A 26,159-nucleotide genomic window follows, 5' to 3' on the forward strand; every position below is an offset into this window, starting at 1 on the left:
GTGAAGCACCAAGGCGGCGTCAAGGGCGCGCCCACGTGCAGTATGGAGGGGGGAGGATAAGAGACTCTGAGGCGGCGCCTCCCTTTCTTTTTGCATCATGCTAGCACACCTCTTAAGGCCTCATCTGCATCTCTCTCTTCGTGTATCCTGTGTCTTGCATGTGCGCATGTGTGTCTGTTTTGTATCTGGATCGGCAACTCTTCACGTATGGGTGTGTGCGCCCTTGCCGGTGCAGCCGATCGGATCGCCTGTAGCTGGCTTTGCCTCTATGAGCAGAGCTTCGTGCTGCCCAACTCCTGCGCTTGCTTGACCTATTTTTATATCTTCTCGATACACCGATCCCAGCACATCCACCCCGCAGGGTGCGACTGGAGACGCATACACAGTCTTTTTGGGGCGGCGTAAACTTCTCCCTCCCCTCCCTCCTCGCCAGCACAAACCCACCTACACTTTCCCACAACATATTCACCCACCCTTGTGGCTCGACCAACACAGCATCGACTCATTAAGCCCTCTGTGAGGGCTAACGTGACACACTCTCTCTTTCTCTCACTCACCCCTTTTGTCTGAGCCCTTCTTTACTTCACCGCTCCTTCCATTTTCTCCTTCTCGGTACTTCCGCCGCTGCGCACGTGTGCGCTTTTTACTGCTCTCCGTTCTCGTTTTGGTGCTCGGCGACAGCAGCCACTCGACGGGCATCTAACAGAAGAGGCGACAAGGAGTCCCCCCTTTGCGCAGCTACGCAGGCAGCTCCACCTACGTGCCTGCCTGTTCGCTCCTCTTGCCTGGGTCGGACCTCTCTTTGCTTCCCCTACCCCTTCCCATTTTGGCGTGTTGGTAGCGACAAGTATTACTTCGAGGGTCAGCGTCTCCTGAGACTATGCCGGTATTTCTCTCCCCGTCGCAGCTGGCGTCGCGGCAGGCCGCTGCGTCTCTCTTGGCGGACGACGATGGCACACCGTATCACGACTCTCGTCCGATAGCGCGCCTTCCCCTTGATGGCGAGGTTGCAGTGGCGTTCCCGCCTGGAAAGGTAGTACAGCGCGCGGCTAACCCTCGCGGTGTCTGCTCTCCGCTTTCCTCTGCTGCGGAGGAGGGCCTCTCTCACGAGACCGGGAAGGAGGCAACCTGTTTGGAGGTGCCGCAAAGCAGCCGGACCACACAGTCGATCAGCCACTCCGGCACACACGCTTCTAACCACGACTCGCGCCGCGGCACACGTTTGAGCAACGGAAGTAGGACACACAGCGACAGCCCGCAGCAGTCGGGTACGCAGAGCTCGCACGGCACCCGCACTGTCGATCAGCGACACCTCGAGCGCCTGGCGCAGCCGAGAACCAAGCCGAGCTCCGCTAATAGGCACATGAGGCCGAATTACGGTCGCCTGCTCAACTTCACAGAAGAGGAGGAGCGAAACAGACAGCGAGAGGAGAAGCGCTGCGGCAAGTCAGCGCCCCGCTCGCAGGGCGACATCACTTCTTCTGTAGAATGGGCCGAATCGACGAGGCTTCGAACTCCGCCTTCTTTCGCGGAGAGCGAGCACCGCGCTTTGCCGGCTACTACGGTCGTGCCGGCAACGCAGATGCCCTGGCATGAGAAGCTGTCGGCTTCGAAGAAAGCTTCCCCTGCACCCATGACTGATAGCGATGAACCGTCGCGCCGCACCTCTCCGGCAGCGCTTGCGCCACGTAGAGATGAAAGAAGCACCTTTGATCGCCTAGCCGTGCCGAATAAGCCGGCCACCAACACTTCCTCCAACGAGTCCATGCTGTCGCCTTCGCGGCAAACGTATTCTGACTCATCAAATACGCGCGTTTCTACGCAGGTGGAGCGAGTGGAGCAAGAAGACTTGTCCCTGCAGCGCCTCGCAAAGCTGAAGCAGCGGACTACCTCGTCTCACCGCCTCTCACACGCACCGACAGGGCATAAGCCGCATACCCCGAAGAAGCGCTACTACGGCGGCACTACTGTGATATCAGCCCCACCGAGCATAAGCAGCTCTGCTACGCTACCGCCGCCGCCACCCCTCGCCAGTGGTCGAGTGCCATGCGCGTCTTGGGAGGAGTTGGCGAGCTTCACGGTGCGACGTGCATCGGCAACGGCGGCCTCTAGCTTCCCGTCGCCGAGCTGCTGCATTGAATGTGGGAATGCATCCTCGGCGCAGACGCACACAGTTTCGTCGCAGCCTGTCACGATCGGCGTCGCCGCATGGTACAAGGATATGGCAAAGGGGGCAGCACTACTTCTAAACCGCAGTTCCCCCGCTCCTGCTTCGAACAGTGATGGGCCGAGGGTGGTGCAGTCCACCCCAGCTAAGGCTACTTCCTTGAAACCGCCGATTGTGGTGCGCACGCGTCGCTACGTACCGCCGCCAGACGAGCAGGATTCCGGGGATGTGGGCCAGCCAGTTTCTTTCCTGGCGAGTGAGCCAAGCTCTGCCACACTCGCGCCGAAACCGGTGGAGGCGGTGCGGCGACGCATTGCAACACCGACTATGCGCGCGGAAACGGCAGAGATCACCCCGGTGGAGACGGTGGCGCACGCCACAACCACTCCTGTCGCGGACCAAGGCATCGAGCCAGCGTCGCCGCCGCCGCTGCAACCGAGGCCGGCCGAAGTAACTGGGCGGCCAGTGGCAGTACAAGCAACTAAGCGAGTACTTTCTTCGCCTGCTAGCACTGAATCCGCCTCAGCACCGCGGAGGCCGGTTGTGCTGGAGGACACCGACAGGCAGCTTCCAGCTCCGTGCTCGGTACGAGTAGCACCCAAGTCCTCGAGCTGCAAATCCCCATTGCAGCCATCGCAGGGGACACCTACACGCACTCAAACGTGTTCTCTGTCTTGCCTTTTATCCTCTGCTCCGGCGTCAGATGAGGCGCCCTTTGGGGATCTGCCAGAGGTGACTGCGGCAGAGGCAAATGACGCCGCCGCGGATACCTCTGTCTCCGCAACCGAGGAGGTGTACGCCATTCCGCCGTTGCATGTCGGTGGCAAGAAGGGCCCTCGCAAGATCCTGCACAGAAGGCCGCCCAAAGTGAAGCATGAGGCGCTTCAGGACGACGACTTTGCGTGCCAGCTGGAGGTGGTCTCGCCAGAGCCGCACCCTCCCTTTATTATCAAGAGGCCCACAAAGACGGTGGCCAAGACGAAGGCCTTGAAACGACCGCTACCAAAGAAACGCTAGACGCTCCGACAAGAGGGCCAGGTCACGGGCGGGAAGAGGGGTTGAGGTGCTTCTGTGAGGGGATTCAAAAGGTGGGGAAGACATCGTAAGTCTTGACGCTCGAAGGGGCTATCCTACCGCGCCATGTGCGCGCTCGCGCATGCAAGTGTGTGTTTTTCTGCCTCCACTCGCAGCAACGGTGTTTTCGCTCTGCCGCTCTTGTAGACGGACGTTTCTGTATGCGTCATCGCCTCCTTTGCATTGCACCCAAGTCGATTAGGGAAAGGATACAGTACGGTGTTTGGTGTCGCCACCTTTGTCGGCTGGCACACTCGCTGTTTTTTTTTGGATGTGTGCTTCCAACAGCTCAGCTGGTGCACATTGACACGAATGCCTTCCTCATGCATACGCTAACGGCGGCCCTGCCACCCTTGGCACAACGGCGAGGATCCGAGCAGGAGGAGCGCATGAGCAACAAGAGCCGCGTGAGGAGGGTGGAGAGAACTTTCTTACGTCATGGTCACGGAGGAAGCTCGCACCCCTCCTGCCTTCTCAGCTCGTTAGATCGCTCACCGTCATCCGCAGCAAGAATGGCTTCCTGTCTATTCTCAGCTGCCTTTTCTCCTCATCGCTTCCTTGCCTGATTTCGACCAGCGTGCGCCCTAGAACGGTGCTCTCTTCCTCTGTGCCCTCGTGCTCGAGCGCAGGTGGCTGTCCGGAAGTGTTCTGTCGCAATCTTTGCTCTTGCGTTGCACCCACCACTATCGTGGCTACCGTCACCACCGCCTTTGCTACCTCCTCTCTTTTTCCTTCTACCGCGCCTCAGCATCTACGGATTTCTGACACATTTACACAGACACACTCACACACAGGTTCATACACAGGAGGCGCCAGAAGGTGCCATTGCCCTCCACTCACGCAGCCTCTCGCTTAACGGCACGAGACAAAAAGGGACGACAAGCGCCGAAACAAGGGTCGGAGGGACGCCTACTTCTGCGTTTTTCACCGCCACCACCACTGCGACTTTGTTCCTCTGTGTCGCTTAGGGGTGCTCTTCATTCCGGTATCGCCCGTCGCTCCAGACCACCGCCGCCGCCTTCTTTTTTCTCTCTCTGTGAGTGTGTGTGTGTGTGAGTGTCACTGCACTAACGCTCGCCACCGACTTCCCACGCTGCGAGGGGGACTCGGTCATGCCTCACCGCGTGCCTGCTTCCTCGTTCTGACCTTCCCTGTTTGCCCCTGCGCTCTGACCACCGGCTAAAGCGACTGGGGTGTCTACGCATACACAGACGTACACACGCCCGGCTCGAGGTGCGCAGGCCGGCCTGGCCAAAAATACTGTTTCACTCGCAGTTTGGGACAAGGGCGGCAGAAGGGAAGGAGGGCGAGGAGAGGTCTCCATTATTCCTCAGGGCTGTGCACTCTGTCGCTTTTGTATCCGCGACACTCGTCCGCTCGTGCCCGTGTATTCGCAATTGGTCCTCTTCTGTCATCACCCGCTTGTGGTGTGGTGCCCTACTGCGTTCGCAGCATGGGCGGTGGCAATTCGAAGCACCCGGGAACCGAGGTAGCGCCGTTAATACAGCACTGCACCAAACAGATCGAGAGGTATCCGGCCTACGACCGAATGGCCAACCGCTCTGCTTGTGCCGATCATGCCGAGGTGTCGACAGCCTCAGCGCGACCGAAAGCCGAGGCTGCGCCACGACCGCCTCCTGGGGTTGCAAACTCCGCGGCGCGTCCGGCGCCGACAGAGCAGATGACCGCAGATTCCTCCGGCGACGCCCCGAAGATGCTGGGCAAGAGCAAGTACATTAAGGAGTACGGGGCCCTGGCCATGAACGACCGCGCCAAGGCCGTCCTACTGGGTACGCTGTTTCTCTTTTGCGAGGCTGAGACGGAAAGAACGGTGGTGTCGTACCACGAAAAGAGCACTGGCTCGGTGTACGCGCGCAGCTACACGGATGCGGAGCTGGGGCAGGCAAAGCAGACCGCTGGCGTCGGCTTCTCATGGGCTCCCTTCTTCAAGTCCATGGCCACAGCCATGATCAAGTCCAAGGCGACCGTGTCCTCTCTCAGCCCCACCCGCAAGGACGCCAGCTTCACCATCTTCAATAACAAAGACCCCTCCTGCACATACCCGTTTGTGGTACCCATGGAGATGGTGTCGAATGGCTGCTCGCCAAACTCGAAGGCGGTGTTTCAGTTCGTAATGTACCCGTTGACGTGTGCGCTGCAGTACAATCGCATGCGCAGTGCGTCGAGCGAGAGGGAGGCGCTCGCGGAGAAAATGGAGTGTCAGTGGACGCAGCTCACTGCAACGACGAGGCAGCACATCGCCTACGTTGACGAGCTGCTCCCGACAGCGCTCCCGCTGCGAGAGGAGTCGGCGCTGCACTCTCACCGCGCCATGGTGCTGGGCCGCGAGGTGCGCAACCTCGAGCGGCGGCTGAAGGCTCGCGAGGAGCACATCATCACGAAGCATCCTCTCGACCAGCTCTACGATGAGGGAGGTGCGCAGTGTTTTCAGCACACGCTGTGGTCTCCTGAGCATATCCCGCAAGAGGAGGACCCGGACGAGGCGCTCTCGCTCTGCATCCGCAGCGCATTCCCGCTAGGCCCTAGCATGAAGCTGGACGGTATCTCGGCGGTGCTGCAGCGGCCTGAAATTCAGAAGCAGATAATGGCGAGTGGCAACGGACAGGTTATCGCGGAGGCGTTCGAGATCTTCAAAGGAATCGACCGCTGGGACTATGACACAATTCAGCTGGAGATCATCACCAACGGCAACGCCCTCTTCTATACGACGTACCTCCTGATCTACAAGCTGGACTTGGTTCGCCATTTCAACCTAGACGACGCTGTCCTGCGCCGCTTCCTCATCGCTGTACAGAGCGCCTACCACCCCAATCCGTATCACAACGCCATGCACGGTGCGGATGTCACGCAGATCAACTACTATATAATGATGGTGGCCGGGCTCAGCGAAAAGTGCCGCCTAAGTAAAGAAGAAATCTTCGCCGGCATCATCGCTGGCGCCGTGCACGACTTCGATCACCCCGGCCTCAACAACAACTTCCACTCCCGCACGGGCGCCTACCTCGCCACTCTCTACAACGACAGGTCCATCTTGGAAAATCACCACCTTGCCTGCACCTTTGAGCTGCTGCGCAACCCGCACTACAACATCTTCGCGACGTTGTCGGACGAGCAGCGACTGGTTGTGCGGGAGACCATACTGGAGATGGTGCTGGCGACTGACATGGGGAACCACGCGCGCATCTTCAAGAACTTCCAAGTCCGCATGTCGGAGACGAGTGATTGGCATGCAAAGGAAGACGTGCGGCTGGCTCTCTCCATGTCGATAAAGATGGCCGATATTTCAAACTGCGCGAGGCCCAACCACATCTACGCTGAATGGGCAAAGAACATCTCAAAGGAGTTTTACCTGCAAGGCGACGCAGAACGGAAGTTGCATCTCTCCATTTCGCCATTCATGGATCGGACGAAGGAGATGGAGGAGTTCCCGAAGGGTCAAGTGTCCTTTATAATGTACATTGTGCAGCCTATGATAGAGGCGCTATCGGCGCTTCTGCCCTCCATGGCCTTTGCCGTCAACCTGTGTATTGACAACAAGGAGTACTGGCGGCGTAAGACGGAGGAGGCGCAGCAAGCCGAGCTCATCGAGTCGTCTGTGAAGTAGACGAAAGGGGCCAGCCCCTCCTCCACGGTTGAGAGACACCGAAACCTAACAAACAGAAGAGGTTGAAAGGGGGGGAGGGGACAGAGCGGAGGAGGAGGAGCAGGTGCGACAGCAGCAGCGGTGCTTTCGATACAGGAACAGGAAGAGCGTGGCGCGCTCGCATGCCGAGAGGCGGAAGTGGCTGAGGATAGGGTCAGGGGAAGAGGACGTTTGCGTGGGCGCGACTTTTTTCGCTTCTCTGACTCGTTGTGTGCTCCTTTGGCCCCCCCTCCCTTCCGCTTCTTTGATTTGCGGGCTGTCTGGGAGGAGGAAGGGAAGGGGGCGTGCCGCACACCCACCGATGGGTGGCCCCTCTTCTGTCTACGACGTTCTCCCGGATTCACTGAGCTCTCGTCCCATTGCATTGCTCGCGCACCGCATTGCCGTTTCTATCCCCTCTTCTTGCCCCCTTTTTCTAAAATTCTTTTGTGCTCTCTCCCTCACGTTGTCTTTGTATTTCGTTCTCTTCCTCAATGCGTGTGTTTGCTTCTTCAGCCTCATGGGCCACCGGTGTAGCTCTTCTTTTCCGTGCCTCTTGCGCAAGTGCTTCTCTGTCCTTACTACAGCTGATGTGTTACTCGATGCCTCCTCTTCCCCTCCTCCCCTTACCATCCCGCCTCTTGGTTCTCGGCCTTGACAGAGGACGGCTCCGCAATCGTGACATGGGCGTGGTTGCCTGCCTGTTTCTGTCTCTCTCTCTCTTCCTTCGAGGGCCTGCGCCCTGGCAGCCCTAAGACCCCTCATGACCGGCCACCTCTTTCTAACGACCCCCAACCCCGCATTCCATCTACGATATGTGATTGGCGCACCCCACCTTGTATTCTCCGCGCCGCTCTCTTATGGCGCTACGCTCTCTTTCTCGTTTGCATTGAAGCTGTTCGTCTCAACTCCTCATGGAGATTCTCCCTCCCTCTCTCCCTCTCTATCGCTCAGACGAAGGCTGCGAGAGAGGAGAGGACACAATGGCGTCAGCGGGCACCCTGCACGGAACACGGAGTACTGTACACGGCGTGTCAAGCGCCTTTGCGAGGCATATACAAGACCGGGAAAGGGGCGAACAAAAGATGGGGGAGAGGCGCGTGAGAGGTGGTGGCACTGGGGCAAAGGCTGAACACAAGGAGGGGGGGGTAGTACTGAGGAGAGCGCGCATACGCACGCGAGGCATCGCAAGACGTGGCCACTGTCGCCAAAGCGAAGAGGCGGCCTCCCGGATTTCGGCTCAGATATCCATATCTATGTTTGTAACTTTCTTTTTGTTCGCTGATGTGAATGAACACGTGCATTTTTCTTACCATCTCTCCCCTCCATCCCCTAAAGCAGGGGTCGCTGTCGCAAGTGCCTCGTGCGTCTCTTTACCCTGGTCTCTTCTTTCTCCTGGCGGCTGTTGGCCCCCCTCCCCCTCACTCCCCTTCACTGCTTCCTCTCTCCTCTCCTCTGCTGCCCGCTTCATAATTTAAGCCTTCACCTTGTCTTTGCCACTCAATGCATGGACCTTTATGCTCGTACTCTTTTCCTGACGTCCTGGGTGCGCTATTCGGTCATTGGGCCTTTTCGAGGCGGAAACCTATGGTGCACTATGCAAGGCTTTCTCCAGGGCTTCTCGTGGCTGAGCGAGATATATCAAGTGGTGCCAAGCACACGCGAGCCCAAAGGGCATTCGCCACCATGGCAGAGGGCCGTTGCTTCAGCGAAAAAAAAGGGAGGGGAGGGGTGAGGTGGGGTGGGGCATTCCCCCAACTGGAGAAAAGAGGCCCCCTTTTGCCCCTCCTTTCTTCTTACACGTTACTTCGCAGCTGCTCATGTACGTGGCTCCGGCTCATGGAAAGTTCGTGGACTCGCCTTTCCATCAGTTGGCGGTTCTTGTGGCCTCTCCTGACCAGCAGGAAGAGAAACAAAATGCCCTTTTCTCTGCGCGCGCGAGTCACGACCACTCCTACGCGTGGATTTTGTGTTCTTCGTTTGCTCACCGGTGCTTCTCTTTCCTTCATCCCCCTTTTTTCCTCTTCTCACCGTTTCAGCTCAATCTTCCCTCTGCCCTCTTCGTGCGCTGCTTTTCTGTGAAGCCTCCGGTGGTCGCCTCATCGCACCCTCTTCCCGGCGCGTTTTTTTCATGGATATAGGGCAAGGGCTCCCGTGTGCATTACGGCCTCTCTTCGCCAGCCCGCGATGACTATCGCCTTCCCCCCACCCCCCTCCCCCTGGTGCCTCCCTGTCACCCTTTTCTGTTTCGCTTCCTTCAGGTGGAATGTATGGACATGTGCGTTGCTTTCCCTTTTCTATTGATTTCGAGGATGCTGTGGGAGGGAGGGCTGCCGCGATCTCCTTGGACAGCCGAAGGTGAATGAAAGCGCAAAAAAAAAGGTTGCTTCACAGCTGTGCAAAAGGGAGGGGAAGGGGAGGCGATATCCTTTACGACACCCATGCAAGAGAGGCACATGAAGGGCTCTCGGGCACAGTCGCTGCACAGCTCCCCTCCTTTACGAGCACATGCGTGGAGAGCATGTTTAGCCACCCTCCTCCTAGCCGTTGCGCACCGCTACGCGAGCAAGACTAAAAATGTACAGACTTCGCACTTTTCTTTTTCGCCTTCTTTTTTCCTTTTGGTGCACACTTTGAACGTTTCATTCCCCTTTTCTTTTTCTTTGCTGTGGTTGCGTAGGCGCTCTTCCTGCCCTGTGCATGCGTTGTACGTTGTTGTACCTCAAGTGTGCTGAGGTTTTCGACGATGTCCTCCTCACTCCCCTCTCTGCCTCGCCTTCGTATCTCATTCGATGCGTGCCTTTGGCCTAGTGTGGGGCTCCCTTCTGCTTGCCAGCTAATCATTCCAGCAATCACCTGTGTGCGTGCCTCTTCCTTCTGTGTTGTGTACTGCAGTGAAAGACGTCTCTTCTCTGGCCAATGCGCTTATCCCATTACTACGTGGCTTCTTTCTTCGCTGTGAAAGAGTCTTTTTTCTGTTTATGCCTCTGGGCATGTGCCCATTTGCGCGCCAATACGTCACCGATGGCGCACGCATGCACAGCCTTAGTCCGCCCTGCCTCTGCGGCACCGCGACCACATCCGTGCCCCCGAGCGTGAACGGGCCGGCTGCCGAGCAGCCTCCCCCCAGCTCTCTCTCCACCCCCCTCCCCCGCCTGCGTGCGGCGCGATCGGCCGGCACCAGGCCGATGCCCTCGCACACCCTGGACTCTGCGCTCGCGCCGAGGCGCCTCAAGCCGCGGCATTCCACCGTGCGGGGTGGTGACCCCTCACATGGCCGTGCGGCGGCGCTCGCTGGCGCCATCCAGGGTGAGGAGGGGGGAGGGGGCCCTCGTCACGCTTTGGGCACCGCCGGTATCTGTACCCCATTTCATCGGATGGGGGAGACGCCGCGTTGCTTGTACACGCGTATCTTTGGGTTGCGTATTGTTCGCTAGAGCCTTTTCCCTGGACGCTGCTTTCCTGAGTAAGCGTCTTGTGTCTATGCTGTGCCCTCCTCCCATTGCCTTACTCTCTCGCTTGTGTATGGGTGTGCTGCGCAGTGATTCGGTCGTCCAGCCTCTTCTGAGTTGTGCTTTTTTTTCGTGCTTGAGTGCCGTTGGTGTACGTGTGTGAGTGTGAGTGCCGGTCTCTCACGTGCTTTGCCGGCTATTTGTGTGCGCGTGGACCTCTTTGTCGATGTGTCTGTTTTCTTTTTGAACTCTTTTTTTTCCCTTGATGCCGAAATGCCATGTGTGCCTGGGCTTGTTTGTGTTAGTGCCCGCCTAAACGGAGGATCGGTGGGAAGTCGGAGGTAAATGCCCTGATGCGACTTGCTCGTCTCTTCCCCAGTCCCCGCACACGCATGAGCGCAGCAGCGCACTGACACACCACATGACCGCTGATGTTCATTTGTGCCCCCCTTCCCCCCCATCTCTCTCTCTGGTCCACTGTGTGTGTATTTTTGTGTGCACGCGTATAGCTGTGGATGTAGTAGGGGCCAATTCGTCTGCCTCTTTTTTTTGTCCGTCCTCTTTCACGTTCGCTATTCATTCCAAGTGTTCCCTTTCCGTTGTTGACAGCAAGGCACACGGGAAAGATGTTCCGCTCCAGCACTGTTACTTTACGGTCTTTCTCTCGCACGCTGAACCCCCCTCCTCCCGTGCCTGATCTCTACGTGCCGCGCAGGCAGCTGGGCGTGGCATGAGACGAAGACCGAACGGGGCGGTGAGGGCGTCACCTAAGCGAAGCTGACGGGAAAACGGCGCCCTCAACTCCTCCTCATCTTCGCATGCGCACGTAACGGAAACGGGCAACTCTTTGTGCGTGAGGGCCCTTTATTGGGTCAGGCACGACTTCGCCGACGAGGGCTCCGCCACCCTTTACCCCCTCCGTCAGGCACTCTGCTCACCTCTGCACGCCGCCGTTCACCCCTCTTTACTCCTCTCTTTCCCTCTCTCGCATTCACGTGACTGCTTCCGAGACCCGTCACTGCCGCCACCTCGACGCAGCTCTTTCAGCGCTCCAGGAGACCACCTTGAAACACCTCCAGAGAACCCCCCTCCTCATTACGACACGAACATCCTCTTCGAAACAAGTTCTCCACTCCGCCCCCTCACCCTCTCCACACGACCTTTTCGCAGCTCCACCACCACCAATACGCGCCTTCATCGTCTCACTCTGACAGCTCTTCGTCGACCTCCTCGTCACCCTCAGTGGTCCGCTTCTCGCCACGCGACTCAGGTGCCGATGTGGGGCCCGAGCAGCAAGAAAGACTCGCTCGGCAACGACGACGCCCTCCTCCCCCTTTTCTTCCCTTTTGCTGGTCTACACCCGCGTCAAATGTTCAGCTCTTTTTTTTCCTCGCGCTCGCGCGGGTCGTGGATTCCGGCGGTCGACATCTCAGAGCAAGAGGACAGCTACACCCTCGTTGCCGACTTGCCAGAGGTGAAGAAAGAGGACCTGCGCGTGTACACAGAGAGTGCGAGCATCATCTGCATTTCTGGAAACCGCAAGCATATCCTCAAGCAGGACGAGCACCAGCTCCTCGTTGCAGAGCGCGGCGCCGGCCGCTTTGAGCGCTGTTTCGAGCTTCCCTCCTCTGTAGACAGTGGCAAAATAAAGGCCAGCTTCAGCGATCACCAGCTCAATGTGTCGATTCCAAAGCTGCGCCGCTCCAAGTCTGGTGCATCCAACTCTGTCACCATTGACTGAGGCTCCGCAATGATGTGAGGCGACAAGAACCATGAAGGGGGATAATGCGGAAAGGGCCATGCCAATGAGCGTGCTGAAATCACCAGACGTGAGGCCTCGCGTACGCCCTGTGGCGAGCATGCAACTCTCTATGATCTCCATTACTACCGGTGTGACTGCCGCTCTTCGACAAGAGTTTGATTCTTGGCCGAAGCTGCAACGCGCAACACAGAACACTCAGACCACAGTGAGTCGGCGGCATTTCTCTCACATTGGGGTACCGATGCTGGCCTGGCGGTGTGGAGCGGGGGTGGTGCGCGGCCTGCTACTGCGCTGGCGCTGTTGCACCGCCGCCGCCCCGCCTGCGTCTGCTATGGTGGGTGCCCGAAGCGCGCCTGGTGCGACGCCAGGATCTTGCACGCGGTGATGCGACTGCGCAGACGCGGGCGAGCCGTCCCGCCACCCGTCTTGTCTGCTGCCATGGGCGGAGAAGGAGGGCGAGGACAGCGAGCCCCCTCCCCTCCCCTCCCCACCCTGGATGGCACCAGCGAGCGCCGCCGCACGGCCATGTGAGGGGCCACCACCCCGCACGGTGGAATGCCGCGGCTTGAGGCGCCTCGGCGCGAGCGCAGAGCCCAGGGTGTGCGAGGGCATCGGCCTGGTGCCGGCCCACCGCCCACCCTTTCCTTGCGAGCGCCCGGCATGCCTCCGGCCCACCTCCTGCTAGCGGCACGGCAGGCGCCACCGCCTTGGCCCTCGATGGCGACCCCGGTGTCGGCGCGCAAGGACCCGGGCGTGGGGCCTGCTCAGGTCGGTGCGGTGCCGGCCGATCGCGCCGCACGCAGGCGGGGGAGGGGGGGTGGAGAGAGAGCTGGGGGGAGGCTGCTCGGCGGCCGGCCCGTTCACGCTCGGGGGCATGGATGTGGTCGCGGTGCCGCAGAGGCAGGGCGGACTAAGGCTGTGCATGCGTGCGCCATCGGTGACGTATTGGCGCGGAGACGGGCACATATTGAAGTAAAAAAATGCTTCTTTGTGTTGGCGGCTCTTTACAGGCAGTGTTGTCCACTTTATTGAATATATATATATACATGGCGTCGTCTCTGGCCGTTTTTTTTTTCCAATGCCTACTGCGATGGTTTCCGCGTTGCAGTTCGAGGGCGGGCATGGGGCTTGATATGCATGGGACCTTTTCGTTTCCTCCAGCACGCTTAGTGCCCTCTGAACCTTTGCTTACGCGCTCTTCCTCAAAGTTCTGTACTGTGCTTCTCGACTACTATGACTTCCCGGGCAGTGCGAACGCCATGGCCCCCTTTCACAGCGTTGCCGTAACCTTTGTTGTGTTGCAACGTTTTTCACAAATGCTGCGTAGTGCCTTTCTGATGGTTGCCTTTTTGTCTTCTATGGCACACATACACACACACACACACAAAATGCGTCTCAACTCTCTGTTGCTTCCTTCATCGCACAGGGTGAACATCGTTCTCTCCCCGCCTCGCCTGACCTTGCCTCTCTCTCTCCTGCTGCCGCTGCCGCAGCCCGCTTCACGCATTCCGCTCTGCGTTGCATCCGCACGCGTGCCGAGTTTGTGGCGAGACACCATCTCGGCTCGTGCTCGTCTCTTTTTCTGTGGACTTGTGCTCATTGCCGCGACCCCTCTTTTCCTCTGAGGCGCGGCACATTTTCTTTCCGCTATTGCCTGACTGCATGCCCCTATGGGCTTGGGAAACATGCGCGGGCATACACTTAGAGACGGAGTGAGCGGAAGGATCTCTTCGCCATTCTCTGCAGCATCCGCGCAGCGCCACGCGTTTCTTCTTTTTTATTTTCAGTCTCATCTCGCCGACACTGCCAAGGTGCTTCCTGTGCATTCTGCACAAGAGCGAGCGAGAGAGCATGCCGGGCGGCGAGAAGGAGGTGCGGAGTAAAGAGAAAAGGAGCCATACACACACGAAGAGAAGGATTACTGCATTGCTTCTTCAGTGGAGTGCTGAAGAAGTCGGCGAGTCGTCTGTAATGCGGTGCTAGGTCACGTCGTTACACGATGCTACGCACATGTCGGGGTGTGCCTCTTCTCAAACACGCGAGGTTTCGAAGGGTCTGCCGCCACCTTCCCTTGTCGGACTGCTTTCGGCGACGTCGTTTGGGTCGCACGACTGCGGGAGGACGGGCGTGATGTACGTGGCACGCCCTTCCCTCCCTTACCCCGATTTCCGTTGGGCCCTTTTTTTCTCTTGTGCAACGGTGCTCTTCTCATTCTCTGTACGTCCCCTGCTTCCCTTCACCGGTAATGGGATGCCGGTAACCCCCCTATTCCCATCCCTCCCTCTATTGCCCCCTCCTTTCTACCCTTACGCTCTCCTGATGCGTGCCTCCACTCGCTTCACCATACCTGTTTTGTATCTGTGCACCTCTGTGCCCTCACACTGTCGTCACTTACGCTGCTCACTTCCTCACTGCTGCGCATTCGCTGTGATGCACAGGTGTGCCATTAGCGAAGATGCCGAAGGGTAACAACGCGATCCCCCATGTTCACCAGAAGAAGCACTGGAACCCGTGCTCTTCGCAGAAGGGTAACGTGAAGGTGTTTTTGAACCAGCCGGCTCAGAAGCACCGCCGTCGCCGTCTGCGTCTGGTGAAGGCCAAGAAGGTGTTCCCCCGCCCGCTGAAGGCGCTGCGCCCGCAGGTGAACTGCCCCACAGTGCGCCACAACATGAAGCGCCGCCTAGGCCGCGGCTTCTCGCCGGCCGAGCTGAAGGCTGCTGGCCTGAACCCCCACTACGCCGCCACGATCGGTATCCGTGTGGATAGCCGCCGCAAGAACAAGTCGGAGGAGGGCATGAACGTGAACGTGCAACGCCTGAAGACGTACATGAGCAAGCTTGTGCTGTTCCCGATGAGCCACACGAAGGTGCAGAAGGGCGAGGCGTCGGAGGAGGAGGTGAAGGCCGCGACCCAGGACCGCTCTCGCTTTGGCGACGCCGCCGTCGGCCCCGTGGTGTACCCGCCCGCCGAGGCTCCGCGCGCGGTGTCTGCCGAGGAGAGGTCGAAGAACGTGTACGCCTTCCTGAAGAAGAACCACTCGGCCGTGCGCTTCTTCGGTGCCCGAAAGGCCCGTGCCGAGCGCAAGGAGGCCGCGAAGGAGGAGAAGGGCGGCAAGTAGACTTTACTGAGGAACATGTGCAGCTGTTACGGCAACGCTGTGGTTCACAGTTGAGACTGTGCGCACATCTGCGGGGCAGAAGCGCCTTCGTGCTGCTCCGATACGCGCAACTGCCGCATCGTGGGAGTGTTATTGGCAAGCAAAGTTTGAAGACGTCTTCACCTATGCGGGCGTGCGGACGTGTCATTCGCCTGGACTTGTGTGGTATATCGCGGCCCCTTGCTTGTTATGCATCAATGACCGGACGCGGCACTGCGTTTAGACCCGTGTTCGTGCGCGTGCGTGTGTGTGCAGGTAAGCTCTCGCCGATGGCGCGTCGCTTCTCTTTTTTTCGTTTCTCATTTGCACTTTCCCCTTTTCGTTTTCTGTTCGCACTTCTCATTGGGGGGGACCCCTCTGAACCAAAGGAATGCCGCGCACGTCCCCCTGAAAGATGGACAGCGCCACTAACGACAGCGGACGGAGGGAGCGTCAGGACGGTCTTTTGCAAGCGCACGCCTGCCACGGGTGTGCCGCGGCTGCGAGCGGCTCGGAGAAAGGGAGCCCTTGTGACTGCGCGAGAAGAGAGATGGGAAAACGTTCCTCCATCAGTGCTGTCAGCTGCTGTGCGCTGCTGCTTGCCAGCGTCCGTTTCTCCCGCTTTGCACCTCTTTCCGTCTCAGTGGCTGCTGTGCCCTCTTAGTGAGACCGCGCCGAGGCCGCCACGTCTGCCTCTCCTAGGGCAAAGGTGGCAGGCCAAAGGTGCTCGTGCGACCCTGAGGAACCAGTGCTTGGGCTAGGAAGTGCCTCCTAGTTGCAGAGGAGGAGGAGGAGGGAAGCTGCGAATCCTTTGCTCTCAGCGGCCCCTCCAGCAAGGGAATGACGAAAGGGACGGAAGCGGCGATGAGGGGGAGAGGAGGCGTCCGCTGGGCGACTCGATTCTTTCACAGCTTCCCTTCGCGAAGGAGCAGTGAGCGGCATGACAGGTAACGGCAAGTCATGCACCCGCCGGATGCAATAGGCCTCTTTGCTGAAGCGGTGTGCTGCAGCCAGACGCTTGCTTCGCTGCTACGTCGACATTCATCTTTTTTTCTTCGTTTCCCACCTTCTCTCAACACATGGCATTACGCGCCTGCGTCTTCATCTACCGCGCTCGGTGAACTTGCATTGCCTCTTATCCTCTGTTGCGCACCCCCTTCACCGCGACTCTTTCCGCACCTCAACACACCCACATACATGCACGTTCACACGCTTCCCGCACTGCCGGCAACGACTGCCTGTCGCTGGGGCTGTTGCTCTTGCACTCTCTCTCTCCCTCTCATCGCGCACGCACGTCCTCATGAACGACTTGTGCGACCGACGTGCTGACCATATTCGCTTGATATCGATTTGTTTGTGTCGGCTTCCCCGTGTTTTTCCCCCTCTCTTTCGCCTCTCCCGGTTCCGTGCAGCACGTAAAAGCCGACGAGATGCCGAAGGGTAACAACGCGATCCCCCATGTTCACCAGAAGAAGCACTGGAACCCGTGCTCTTCGCAGAAGGGTAACGTGAAGGTGTTTTTGAACCAGCCGGCTCAGAAGCACCGCCGTCGCCGTCTGCGTCTGGTGAAGGCCAAGAAGGTGTTCCCCCGCCCGCTGAAGGCGCTGCGCCCGCAGGTGAACTGCCCCACAGTGCGCCACAACATGAAGCGCCGCCTAGGCCGCGGCTTCTCGCCGGCCGAGCTGAAGGCTGCTGGCCTGAACCCCCACTACGCCGCCACGATCGGTATCCGTGTGGATAGCCGCCGCAAGAACAAGTCGGAGGAGGGCATGAACGTGAACGTGCAACGCCTGAAGACGTACATGAGCAAGCTTGTGCTGTTCCCGATGAGCCACACGAAGGTGCAGAAGGGCGAGGCGTCGGAGGAGGAGGTGAAGGCCGCGACCCAGGACCGCTCTCGCTTTGGCGACGCCGCCGTCGGCCCCGTGGTGTACCCGCCCGCCGAGGCTCCGCGCGCGGTGTCTGCCGAGGAGAGGTCGAAGAACGTGTACGCCTTCCTGAAGAAGAACCACTCGGCCGTGCGCTTCTTCGGTGCCCGAAAGGCCCGTGCCGAGCGCAAGGAGGCCGCGAAGGAGGAGAAGGGCGGCAAGTGATGTGCTGCTGCGCGTACAAGCCGGCCCATATCTGTCTCCAGTTCGATTCTTTTTTCCGTGCGGGGCATCTCACGTCATGTTCGCGCACCTCAGGGCTGTTCCTCGTTGGGCCTCCGCCTGTGTGCTGGTGCGGTATGCGTTACGTGCGTCACTGTCCCTCGATGGATGATCTCTTCTTTCCCCTTTTTTCTGTGTTTCATTATTTCCCCCCTCGAAAAGCAACAGCAGACGCAGGGGGTGACCAACGAGGAGGCCGCCGCGATAGTTGCAGCTGGACCAGGTGGAGATCACTCTCCTCCTTGCTGTCTAGCTTGCTTATCCTCTCGCGCTTCCCGGCTGATATCCTCAGCCAACTATGCGCGCGTGCGTCGCGGCCGTGTGGACTGGCAATCAGAATGAGGGGCCTGCATCCTCTCACTGGCACGAACCTCTGATGAGTATGTAATGCAGAGAAAGCGACGCGCAAGTAGGGTGGCACCCGCATCCTCCGTGCTGCGCGCGTCTCTCTTGCTTGCATCTTTGCGCTTGTCTCTGTCTGGAGGCGCCCGTATCCTCATGCCTTTTTTTTCACAGCCTCCGTCTCTCTCTCTCTCTCTCGACCTCCTCCTTGTCTCTCTTCTCATTTTATGGGTGTATATATGTATCTTGTGCGTCCTCTTCACCTCTTCACGCTTACTACCATCGTCTACTTTCTCCATGCGCATCTGGTCCACTCTCGCTTGCGGCCGCTGTGGATGTGCCGTCCTTGGTAGCATTGGCGCCACAGTTCTCTTCCCCTCTTCATTGTGCGGCTGCAGCCGGGCGTATAGCTGCCTCTTTTTGTTTCATCGTCATCTCCCACGCCTTGCGTCCGATGCGTGTGCGCTCGCGTGTTTGGCTGTTTTTTTGATTCTTCATCCATCTGCTCGGCTGTGCATACATACATGTGTATGGATGCATGTATCGGTGCTTCCCTTCTGCTCTTTTGGAACTTCTCTTTCCCCCGCTCCGTTCCCCACTCACAGCAAGCGCCCCTTCACAACCTTTCTCTCCTCATCGGCACTCGCCCCTCCTTTTTTTGTCGTGTCGCTTCTGTTGGCGTGGGTCGCTTTGCGACAGCTTATCGCCCCCCTCCCCCTCTTCGCGCGCGCGCTCTCTTCTCCCCTTCCGCTGCTCCCCAAAAGGAGAAGACGCCCTTTGCCACCACCAACCCCCCTTGCCTATTTTCTGCATTTCAGGCGCACAACTCTCTACATGCCGTAGACCTCTCACACCCTCCTCTGCAGGCACCGTCTTCATACACACACTCACACACGAGCACAAGCACAGAGTCTCCTATACGGACACACTGACACCAGCGGCTCGTAGCCGTCTCTTCCTCCTTTTTACCGTTTGTGGTGCGTTTTTTTTCCCTGCCGAGTGCTGAGGCCTGCCCTCTCCCCTCCTGCTCTTGCCGCCTTCGCTGGCCCTCGGTCGCTCTCGCCTCTCTCGCCTTCCGCTTTAGTATCTTGTCGAGCCTACGGAGGGCTGTAATGCAGCGCTTTAGTCACTTTCTTATCGAGGACAGCGACTCGGAGAAGTCCCTAGGGACGACGCTGCCTGCACACCAGTCTGCTAATGCACCCAATGCCGCCCCTCACAGATCCGAGGGACATGAAAACGCATGGAAAGGCACCATTCTTTCTTTACAGCGTAATGCCGAGAATGCGGCACCAACCGCGGAGCAGCCGGCAGCACCGCCAGCGCAGCAGAGCAGAATCGGAGACGCGCTACCCACCTCCTTGCCTCACTCGTCGTTGCCCACCTCGCCTAGTGCCCACAAGCTTGCCGAGACAGCGGGGCCGCCACCTAACTCTCAGGAGAGCGGGAGCAGCGCCATAGCGCAGCTTGCCTTGCCCGCGCCCGAGCTCGCCGTACCCATCGATTCGGCTGGTGCTGACGCGGCGCCTCCGCATGCGGAAGGGGCCTTCTCTGACCTGCTTTCCGCTCACAAGGATGGGATAGCGCCCCCGGCTGCAGGTGCGAGTGACCCAACGCTGGCGAATTCATCGGACAAGCGTATCTCGAGTGGTTCCCCTGGCGCTCGCGTTGCAGCCGCGCAGGAGGAGGAGCAAGGTCATTCGATCAAGGAGACGCGCCGCTCCGCACGAACGGCTGCTGGCCCAGTCGCAACTGCCAACTCTGCTTCCACACATCGCAAGGGCTCCAACGGTGAAGAGGGCAAGGGTGTCTTTGCCACCTCCTCCCCAGCGGCGGCGTTGACTGCAGAGAAGGCTGCGGCAGGTCGTGTGAGTGCGGCCGCCGACGCAAGACGTGGCTCAACAACCGCACTGCGTTCTTCCTCTGATGCCGGTCAGCAAAGGGTCACTGCGGGCGCCGAGGCACACCCTTCAGCAGCGCTGCCCGGTGCGACCGATGCCGCTGCACCCGCCCGGGAGGTGGCGGGCCCACCGAGGCAAAAAAAGGCGTCCGCTGGCTGTGGGCTCTTCGGCTTGTGCAAGCGGAAAGGGAACGAGTTGACGGCAGCCCCGGCGAGGGACAGTGCAGAGCGAATGAGGCAGAGTGCGGAGGTCCAAACCGCGGCGCAGGCTTCCCCTCCAGTCTTTGCAGCCGCAGGGTCGTCTAAGAGTCCCTCGGGGACATCGCTGAGCATTCCTGTCGCCCCAGATGCCGCGGTCTCCAAGGGCTCGCTGACGCATTCGAGAGAGGCGAACTTTGCAGAGTCAAAGGGGGAGGGCGAAGGAAAAGAGGTTGCACCGCCTCAGCCTGCGCACGAGTCCCCTGCACAAGCGCCCGCTGGAGTCGAAGCTCCCGAGCCTGCCCCTACGTCCAAGGAAGCGCACAACGAGATACTGCCCACCGCCGACGCCAATGTAGAGGAAGGCAGGCGTGGCTCGGCGCACGGCACGCCGCCAGCATCCTCAGTCTCTGAAGGACCCGATGCAGCTCCAAGAGAGGCAGGCGAGCTGGCGACAGTGGCAGCAGGGTCGGGAGAGGCTCAGAGGCCGGCCTCCAAGGAGCACAAGGGGAAGCGAGCCAAGGTGGTGGTGCGGCGTCGAAGGCAGGAACCCATGGAGGGGAGGGGTGGCAGAGCGGGGTCGGCTGACGGGCACGAGACATCTGAAAGTGGCGGAGACGCGCAGTCGGCCGCTTACAGTGGAGAGGCGAAGACGTCCGCGATTCCGTCCGATCGAGGCTCTCTCAGGAAAGGAACGGCGAGAGCGGCGGCAGTGGCGGTCTCTGGCCCGCTCATCGATGCCGCGCAGCCGCTACCGCGCTCGCGCGCAGCTGCTGTCGGGTCGCGGTCTTCTGCGTCGCACAGCCGCCCACGCAGCCACAATGGGAGTACGAGCGGCTCCCGTTCTTACTCGTACTCGTACTCGTATTCAAACAGTGACAGTGCGTCGAAGAGCCCCGCTGAATCGAGCGCGGCACCCTTGAACGTTGGCGCAGCGCGGAGGTCGATGGCTTCAGATGCTTCGCTGCAGCGATCGGTGCAGGAGTCTGCTGCGCTGTTTGGAGTGCGCAGTGCCCGTAGTCCCTCCTCCGCCTCTCAACAAAGCCACAAACCCATCGGCATGTTTCTGGAGGAGGAAGAGCCCCTCCTGTCCATGCCAGCGTACTGGCGGCGCGTTTTGCTCGACCTGCGCGCGCGAGAGCGGCGGGATGCTGAGGAGGCGGCGAGGGAGTGGCGGGAGCTTACCTTTCGGCCTCAAATACACACCAGTCCGTTCCGTAACCACGGCGCCCCGGAGCCGACTGTGATGACGGACCGCAGCCACACGCCCCTCAGTGGGGTGCGTGAGCCACCGGCGTACTCCCCTGCATCCGGGTTCTCAGAGTCCTGCCCAGGCCGCTACCAGATTCGCCGCATATCCCCTAGGCTGCTGGGGCCGCGCTGCTCTCCGAAGCAGCCCGCGCCGCCTCCGTTCAAGCCCCTCATCTCTGAGTACGCCAAGAGCATCGCGAGGCCGCGGAACCGCGTCTTCGAGCTCCTGTACAAAGCCCGTAGCTCCTCGCCTCCAGCATTGAATGGGGTCTACATGCATCGGCCGCAAATAACGAAGCTCGCGTCTCAGCTTTATCCAAACCGCCGCTCCAAGGATGGAAACGTCACACCGTATCGTAAGTCCGTGTTCGACCGTCTCTACCGCCTGCGCCGGTCCCCCGACTCCGGCCCCACCACTTCTCTCTCTCGCGACGCCGCCTTCACACCGTCATTCCAGCCCCAGATAACTGACATGGCACACCGCCAGTCCGAGATGCAACCGAGGGAGTCGTTTGGCGACCGTCTTTACCGCCACAGTCGCCCACCAGGGGGGGAAGACCATGCCCCATTTCACGAGCACGAGGACTTCCGTGACGACTCCGGTCCCGAGCATGCAATCTCCGAAATCGAAGACAGCGGCAGCTCCTCCTGTTCGTCGCGATCATCCTTTGCTATGAGGAGCGCGAGAGCTGTGCCGTCGGATCTTGACCGCCGCTTCTCCCAAACCCAAGCCGCGGTGGAAGCTCTGTAGTCCTCACCTGTGGAAAGTCTCGTTCGTGGTGGTGGTGGCGGGAGACACCGATGATGGGCATCGGCGATGCCTAACGCAAAAATGTTTTTTTTTGAGATAAGTACACGACGGGGCCCGTGAAGGCTTTGTCAGTACTCTGGGCTGGAGGGCCTTCCCGTCTTCAGCGCTCCTCCTCCCCCTCTGCATCTGTATCATGTGCGAGGGGGCCCCTCTTTCGCTCTTCTCAGGTCCACCGCTGAGGAAGTGGACTCACTTCATCCCGTCTCGATTTATTTTTGCTTCTTTTCTCTGTGGCGCTCTGCCTTGCCACCTCTCCGCTCCTCCTTACACGCACCTCCCCCCCTTCCTCCTCCCCCCTCCTCCCGCCCTACCCCCTGTGGAAGGAAAATGTATTGGCGGCTCAGCTTTGGGGAAACGTAGGCGCCGTGGCGGAGCTCGAAATGACATCGCCTCGTGTTGTGTCTCTGCTCAATCAGCGGCAGACGAAGAAAAGGGGCAGTGACTCTCTCGCTACCTATGCTTCACCATTTCATCGCACTCATCAGCTGACGTTCGCTTCTCCCGCCCTACCACGGGCTTACAGGCGTACAGATGTCTGTGCGCGCGTATAAATAAATAAACAATATATATATATATGTACTGTTGTACCGCGCGCGGGTGTTGGCAGATGTTGCCCGTTTTCTTTCTTCAGTAGTGCGGAAGGCTATCCTTCATCTGACCGCCGCTCTTTCTTTGTCTCTCTGTACCTACTCTGCAATGTACGTTCTATCGCTGTATGGTCCTTCTCTGCTCGTCACACAAGGCGCCTTTCCACATTGTTGTGAAGCACAAAGGCACAGTGCATGACTCTCCATGGGGGGTGGACAGCCTTTTTCCTCGCACGAAGTTGAGGAATGCAAAGCGGGCTCCAGTGGGAAAGGACCCTTTCGCCTATCTAACTACAATCCAAGAGCGCATGAGGCTCTTGCTCGGCTCTCGTTCACGCCCTGTTCTCTCCATCTGCGCGATGCTCAGCGCACCGCTCATCACGCGGCTGCCCCTTTCTCTTATACCGGCTCAACGGACGCAATGCGCCTCTGCCGCTGGCGTTCTTGCATTTCTTTCTTTCCTCTCTGAGTCGGCTGCATCGCCTCCCGCGGGCGCGGGTCTTCTTTCGTACACCCCCTTCTCCATCTCTTCTCCGCCTCGGCCATTTCTCCTTTCGCTTCTCTGAATAGAAAGCAGATGTGCACAGGTACAGCAGCTTTAGCTTTCTTTAATTGCGCTTCCCCAATTTACGGCAGCGTGCAGCCGTGGCCTCCCACGCCACCCTCGACTGTGACTGGCGTGTACGCGCCCTCCGCTGTAGGGAAGGGGTGTGCATGATAGAAGTAGGCAGCCGACCTTCTAGCCGCGCTCGCATACACCCGCGCACACACGCCCAACACATATCATTCCAACTTCGTTGCGTGTGCCCACTGCAGAGTACCCCAGCACGCGCTCATAGGTGCAAGCGCCTTATCTATGCGTGGTGTCTCGTTGCCTATTTCGCACCCTTCCCCCAAATCCTGAGCGCTGTCCAGGTCAGCGCATCACGGGCCCAAGATTCAGCCGCGCAGCTCCTTGGAACGCGAGCGTCCAAACGGTGGCACATTCGTGCCGGAGAAAGGCGCACCAACCAATTGCGTTCGATGCGTAAGGGTGACGATGTCGAGGTATCAGTGCTCCCTGTGTAAGTCGGAGGTGCTGGAGAGTGAGCTGAACTTCTGCGTCTGCTGCCGCGCTGCCGTATGTGAGAATTGCACTCAGGACCGCTACCCGAACCGCATAAACATTGGCCTCTGCTGGCGATGCATGCCGCCCGACTACGGCTTCGCTTGTGGGCGGTGCCACCAGCACATTTCATATAGATACCTCGAGTTCTTTTGCGACATGTGTGCTATCCCCATCTGTTTCGAGTGCGTAGCGAGCGGCAATAGCTTCGAGTGTGGCCAGCTAAAATGTAGTCTATGCTGTGAGTGCCCGACGTCACAGGCACCGCGAAACTTAGTGATCCGCCACGAGGTGGATGACGCCCTGCTGCTCCAGCTCCCGATACCTCTCGTGTCACGTGCAGCACCGGTGACTCAGCCACCTCCGCAAACGCGCACGGCGGCCGCGGCATGGCCTTCGACGATGAGCACCAAGTACCGAAAGCTGTTTGGGCAAGAGAAGCTTGGCGAGGGCGCACAGGGCGTCGTGTACAAGTGCCACACAGAGGAGAACGAGGTGGTCGTCGTGAAGGAGATGGTCTTCAACGACACAGATCTCGCCGCCTTCGAGGCACAGGCGCGGCAAGTGGAGCGCATGCGCCAACTTAGCCATCCCCATCTCATTCGCTACCTCGACGTGTCGGTGAAGCAGGACCCACTACGTATCTGCGTGGTGATGCCTTTCTACTATGAGGGCGACTTGAAAAAGTTCATCGAACGACAACGGAAGCCGGTGACGGAGGTGAAGCTGTGCTCCATCGTTCTGCAGATTGCTGGCGCTCTCAACTATCTGCATCGTCAAGAGCCGCCACTAGTGCACCGTGACATCAAGCCCGAGAACATCCTTCTGCTTAATAACGAAGAGCAGGTGCTGCTAATGGACCTCGATCTCTGTCGAACCGTAGACGTGACAGCTAGCGTCATCAAACGGCGCGAGGTATCACCGACGTATGAGTACCGCGCACCAGAGCTGGAAAAGACCCACGGCGACACCAAGGCGGACGTCTTCAGCCTCGGTGTGGTGATGTTTGTGCTTGCCACGCTGCCAGACTTTCCGTGCGTGCGCACAGACACCGGTGAGATGCTGGTGCTCTCTTCCTCTGAGTGGTCGCCGTTGTCTCTGCAGCGCGCCATTCAACGTGAAATTAGGCGTGTAAAGCTCTATACTTACTCGCAAGAGTTTATTAGCTTAGTTGTGTCGATGCTTGTCCACGAGCCCGCCGCGCGCCCCACGTCGGAGGTGGTCATTCAACGTTTACAGAAGATCATGGAGCAACGTCTGATGGAAGGGAAGGAGTGACATCTGCGAAGGTAAGGAGAAGGGCATCATGGAGGGCTTGGGGTGGGGGTGGGGAAAGCTGGCGGTGCGCGGTTGGCAAGACCACGATGCGCATGCGTTTGTGTTTGCTGACGTGCGGGTGCAGAGGTGCACGAGGGGAGGAAGGGTGAAGCGTGGAAAATGGGGCATAGCGTACCCGGGCCCGTTACGGATGGCACCCTCCCCCCTGCCCCCTCTCTCTCCGTTGTCGCACGCTGCTGTGTGGTGCCTACGTTTGCTCTTTGCTGTTTTGGCCTCCTTTCCGTCTGGTGTCTCCAAATCTCGTGTCGTTGCACGCGTCGCTCTCTCGGCGGTGGAGGCGGTCATGCCGCTGTAGCTGACGCACATCTGAGGCCGGGCGCTCACTTCTCGCTCCCCCTCCCTCTTCCGCAACAAGCTGTAGTGTGACAGGTGGAGAGAGCAAAACTGAAGATGTTCACATGCATCTGCGCGCGCGCCCATGTAAATGGACGTGCTTTTCAGCGACTCTGTGACGTTGACGTCGGATCCGTCGGTGCTCTCTCCTCTTGTTCGCCCGGGCTGGGATCACCTTTTGTGCTTCTGTTGGGGCTGCGTCCATCTCGCCCACCTCGTCGAAGTGACTTTGCCCCTTGACTCCTTCCCGCCGTCCCTCTAAAAAGGCTTCATCAACTATGGACCCGCATCATCCTTCCATTTTACCCTTTCCCGTTGACTCTCTCTTCTTTTTTCTGCGCCCGCTGCCCACTGCCCACTGGTGTGCAAACCGCCGTCTTCCTTGGATCGGCGCATTTCGCGCTTCGCGGCATGCCGCTCAAACATGTCACATAGGAGACGTAAAATAAGACGATGCAGTCTTTACAGCATCGACGGTTAAAATGCGTGATGAGTGGTGTACGCCTTTGCCTCACCGAACGCAGGAGAGCTGGCCTCCTTACTTGACATCCACGTGGCACACCATCGATGCGCGAGGCGTCTACTAGCTAGATTTCCACCTCGTTAAGGGGAGCACGGAGGCCGCCACGACACGGTCTAGTGGGTGACCGCCCGAGTGGTGCTTCCCGCTTTCCACAGCTTCGCGAGATGTCCCTTCCCCGTTTTACCTTCGGCTCTGGCGGAGGATGGGAGGGTGGGGGTACGAAGGGGGTGTGGGGTGCGGAGAAGGGCCTTTCCTCCATCTTCCTCCATGAAAGCCCCCCCAGTCGAGGCTCCTGACTAACCCATGCATCTTACTGCTACTCCCTCCCCTTTCGGCACACCTACGCTCTCGCTCTCTCTGTCTCTCTCTCTCTGTGTCCTCTTCCCG

The 26,159-nt window shown here is 59.2% G+C and overlaps 7 protein-coding genes across 7 annotated transcripts; all 7 read left to right on the forward strand.

Annotated features, from left to right (window-relative positions):
* Positions 1 to 880: 880 nt before the first annotated feature.
* LSCM1_04529 (uncharacterized protein) lies at positions 881 to 3,184 on the forward strand (the record flags this gene model as incomplete). Its single annotated transcript, XM_067322033.1, has 1 exon — positions 881 to 3,184. One exon carries the CDS (start codon positions 881 to 883, stop codon positions 3,182 to 3,184), a length of 2,304 nt encoding a protein of 767 aa, XP_067177128.1.
* A 1,510-nt stretch (positions 3,185 to 4,694) lies between these two features.
* Positions 4,695 to 6,866, forward strand: LSCM1_04530 (uncharacterized protein; the record flags this gene model as incomplete). The annotated part of the gene is made up of 1 exon (XM_067322034.1): positions 4,695 to 6,866. One exon carries the CDS (start codon positions 4,695 to 4,697, stop codon positions 6,864 to 6,866), a length of 2,172 nt encoding a protein of 723 aa, XP_067177129.1.
* A 4,746-nt stretch (positions 6,867 to 11,612) lies between these two features.
* Positions 11,613 to 12,077, forward strand: LSCM1_04531 (uncharacterized protein; the record flags this gene model as incomplete). The annotated part of the gene is made up of 1 exon (XM_067322035.1): positions 11,613 to 12,077. One exon carries the CDS (start codon positions 11,613 to 11,615, stop codon positions 12,075 to 12,077), a length of 465 nt encoding a protein of 154 aa, XP_067177130.1.
* Positions 12,078 to 14,553: 2,476 nt separating this feature from the next.
* LSCM1_04532 (uncharacterized protein) lies at positions 14,554 to 15,216 on the forward strand (the record flags this gene model as incomplete). Its single annotated transcript, XM_067322036.1, has 1 exon — positions 14,554 to 15,216. One exon carries the CDS (start codon positions 14,554 to 14,556, stop codon positions 15,214 to 15,216), a length of 663 nt encoding a protein of 220 aa, XP_067177131.1.
* A 1,448-nt stretch (positions 15,217 to 16,664) lies between these two features.
* On the forward strand, positions 16,665 to 17,327 carry LSCM1_04533 (uncharacterized protein; the record flags this gene model as incomplete). Its single annotated transcript, XM_067322037.1, has 1 exon — positions 16,665 to 17,327. One exon carries the CDS (start codon positions 16,665 to 16,667, stop codon positions 17,325 to 17,327), a length of 663 nt encoding a protein of 220 aa, XP_067177132.1.
* Positions 17,328 to 18,838: 1,511 nt separating this feature from the next.
* On the forward strand, positions 18,839 to 21,826 carry LSCM1_04534 (uncharacterized protein; the record flags this gene model as incomplete). The annotated part of the gene is made up of 1 exon (XM_067322038.1): positions 18,839 to 21,826. One exon carries the CDS (start codon positions 18,839 to 18,841, stop codon positions 21,824 to 21,826), a length of 2,988 nt encoding a protein of 995 aa, XP_067177133.1.
* A 1,686-nt stretch (positions 21,827 to 23,512) lies between these two features.
* LSCM1_04535 (uncharacterized protein) lies at positions 23,513 to 24,856 on the forward strand (the record flags this gene model as incomplete). Its single annotated transcript, XM_067322039.1, has 1 exon — positions 23,513 to 24,856. The coding sequence occupies one exon, from the start codon at positions 23,513 to 23,515 to the stop codon at positions 24,854 to 24,856; it is 1,344 nt and encodes a 447-aa protein (XP_067177134.1).
* Between the last annotated feature and the right edge of the window lie 1,303 nt (positions 24,857 to 26,159).

Source organism: Leishmania martiniquensis, chromosome 29, assembly GCF_017916325.1.
Source record: "Leishmania martiniquensis isolate LSCM1 chromosome 29, whole genome shotgun sequence".
In the NCBI taxonomy this organism is placed as follows: domain Eukaryota; phylum Euglenozoa; class Kinetoplastea; order Trypanosomatida; family Trypanosomatidae; genus Leishmania; species Leishmania martiniquensis.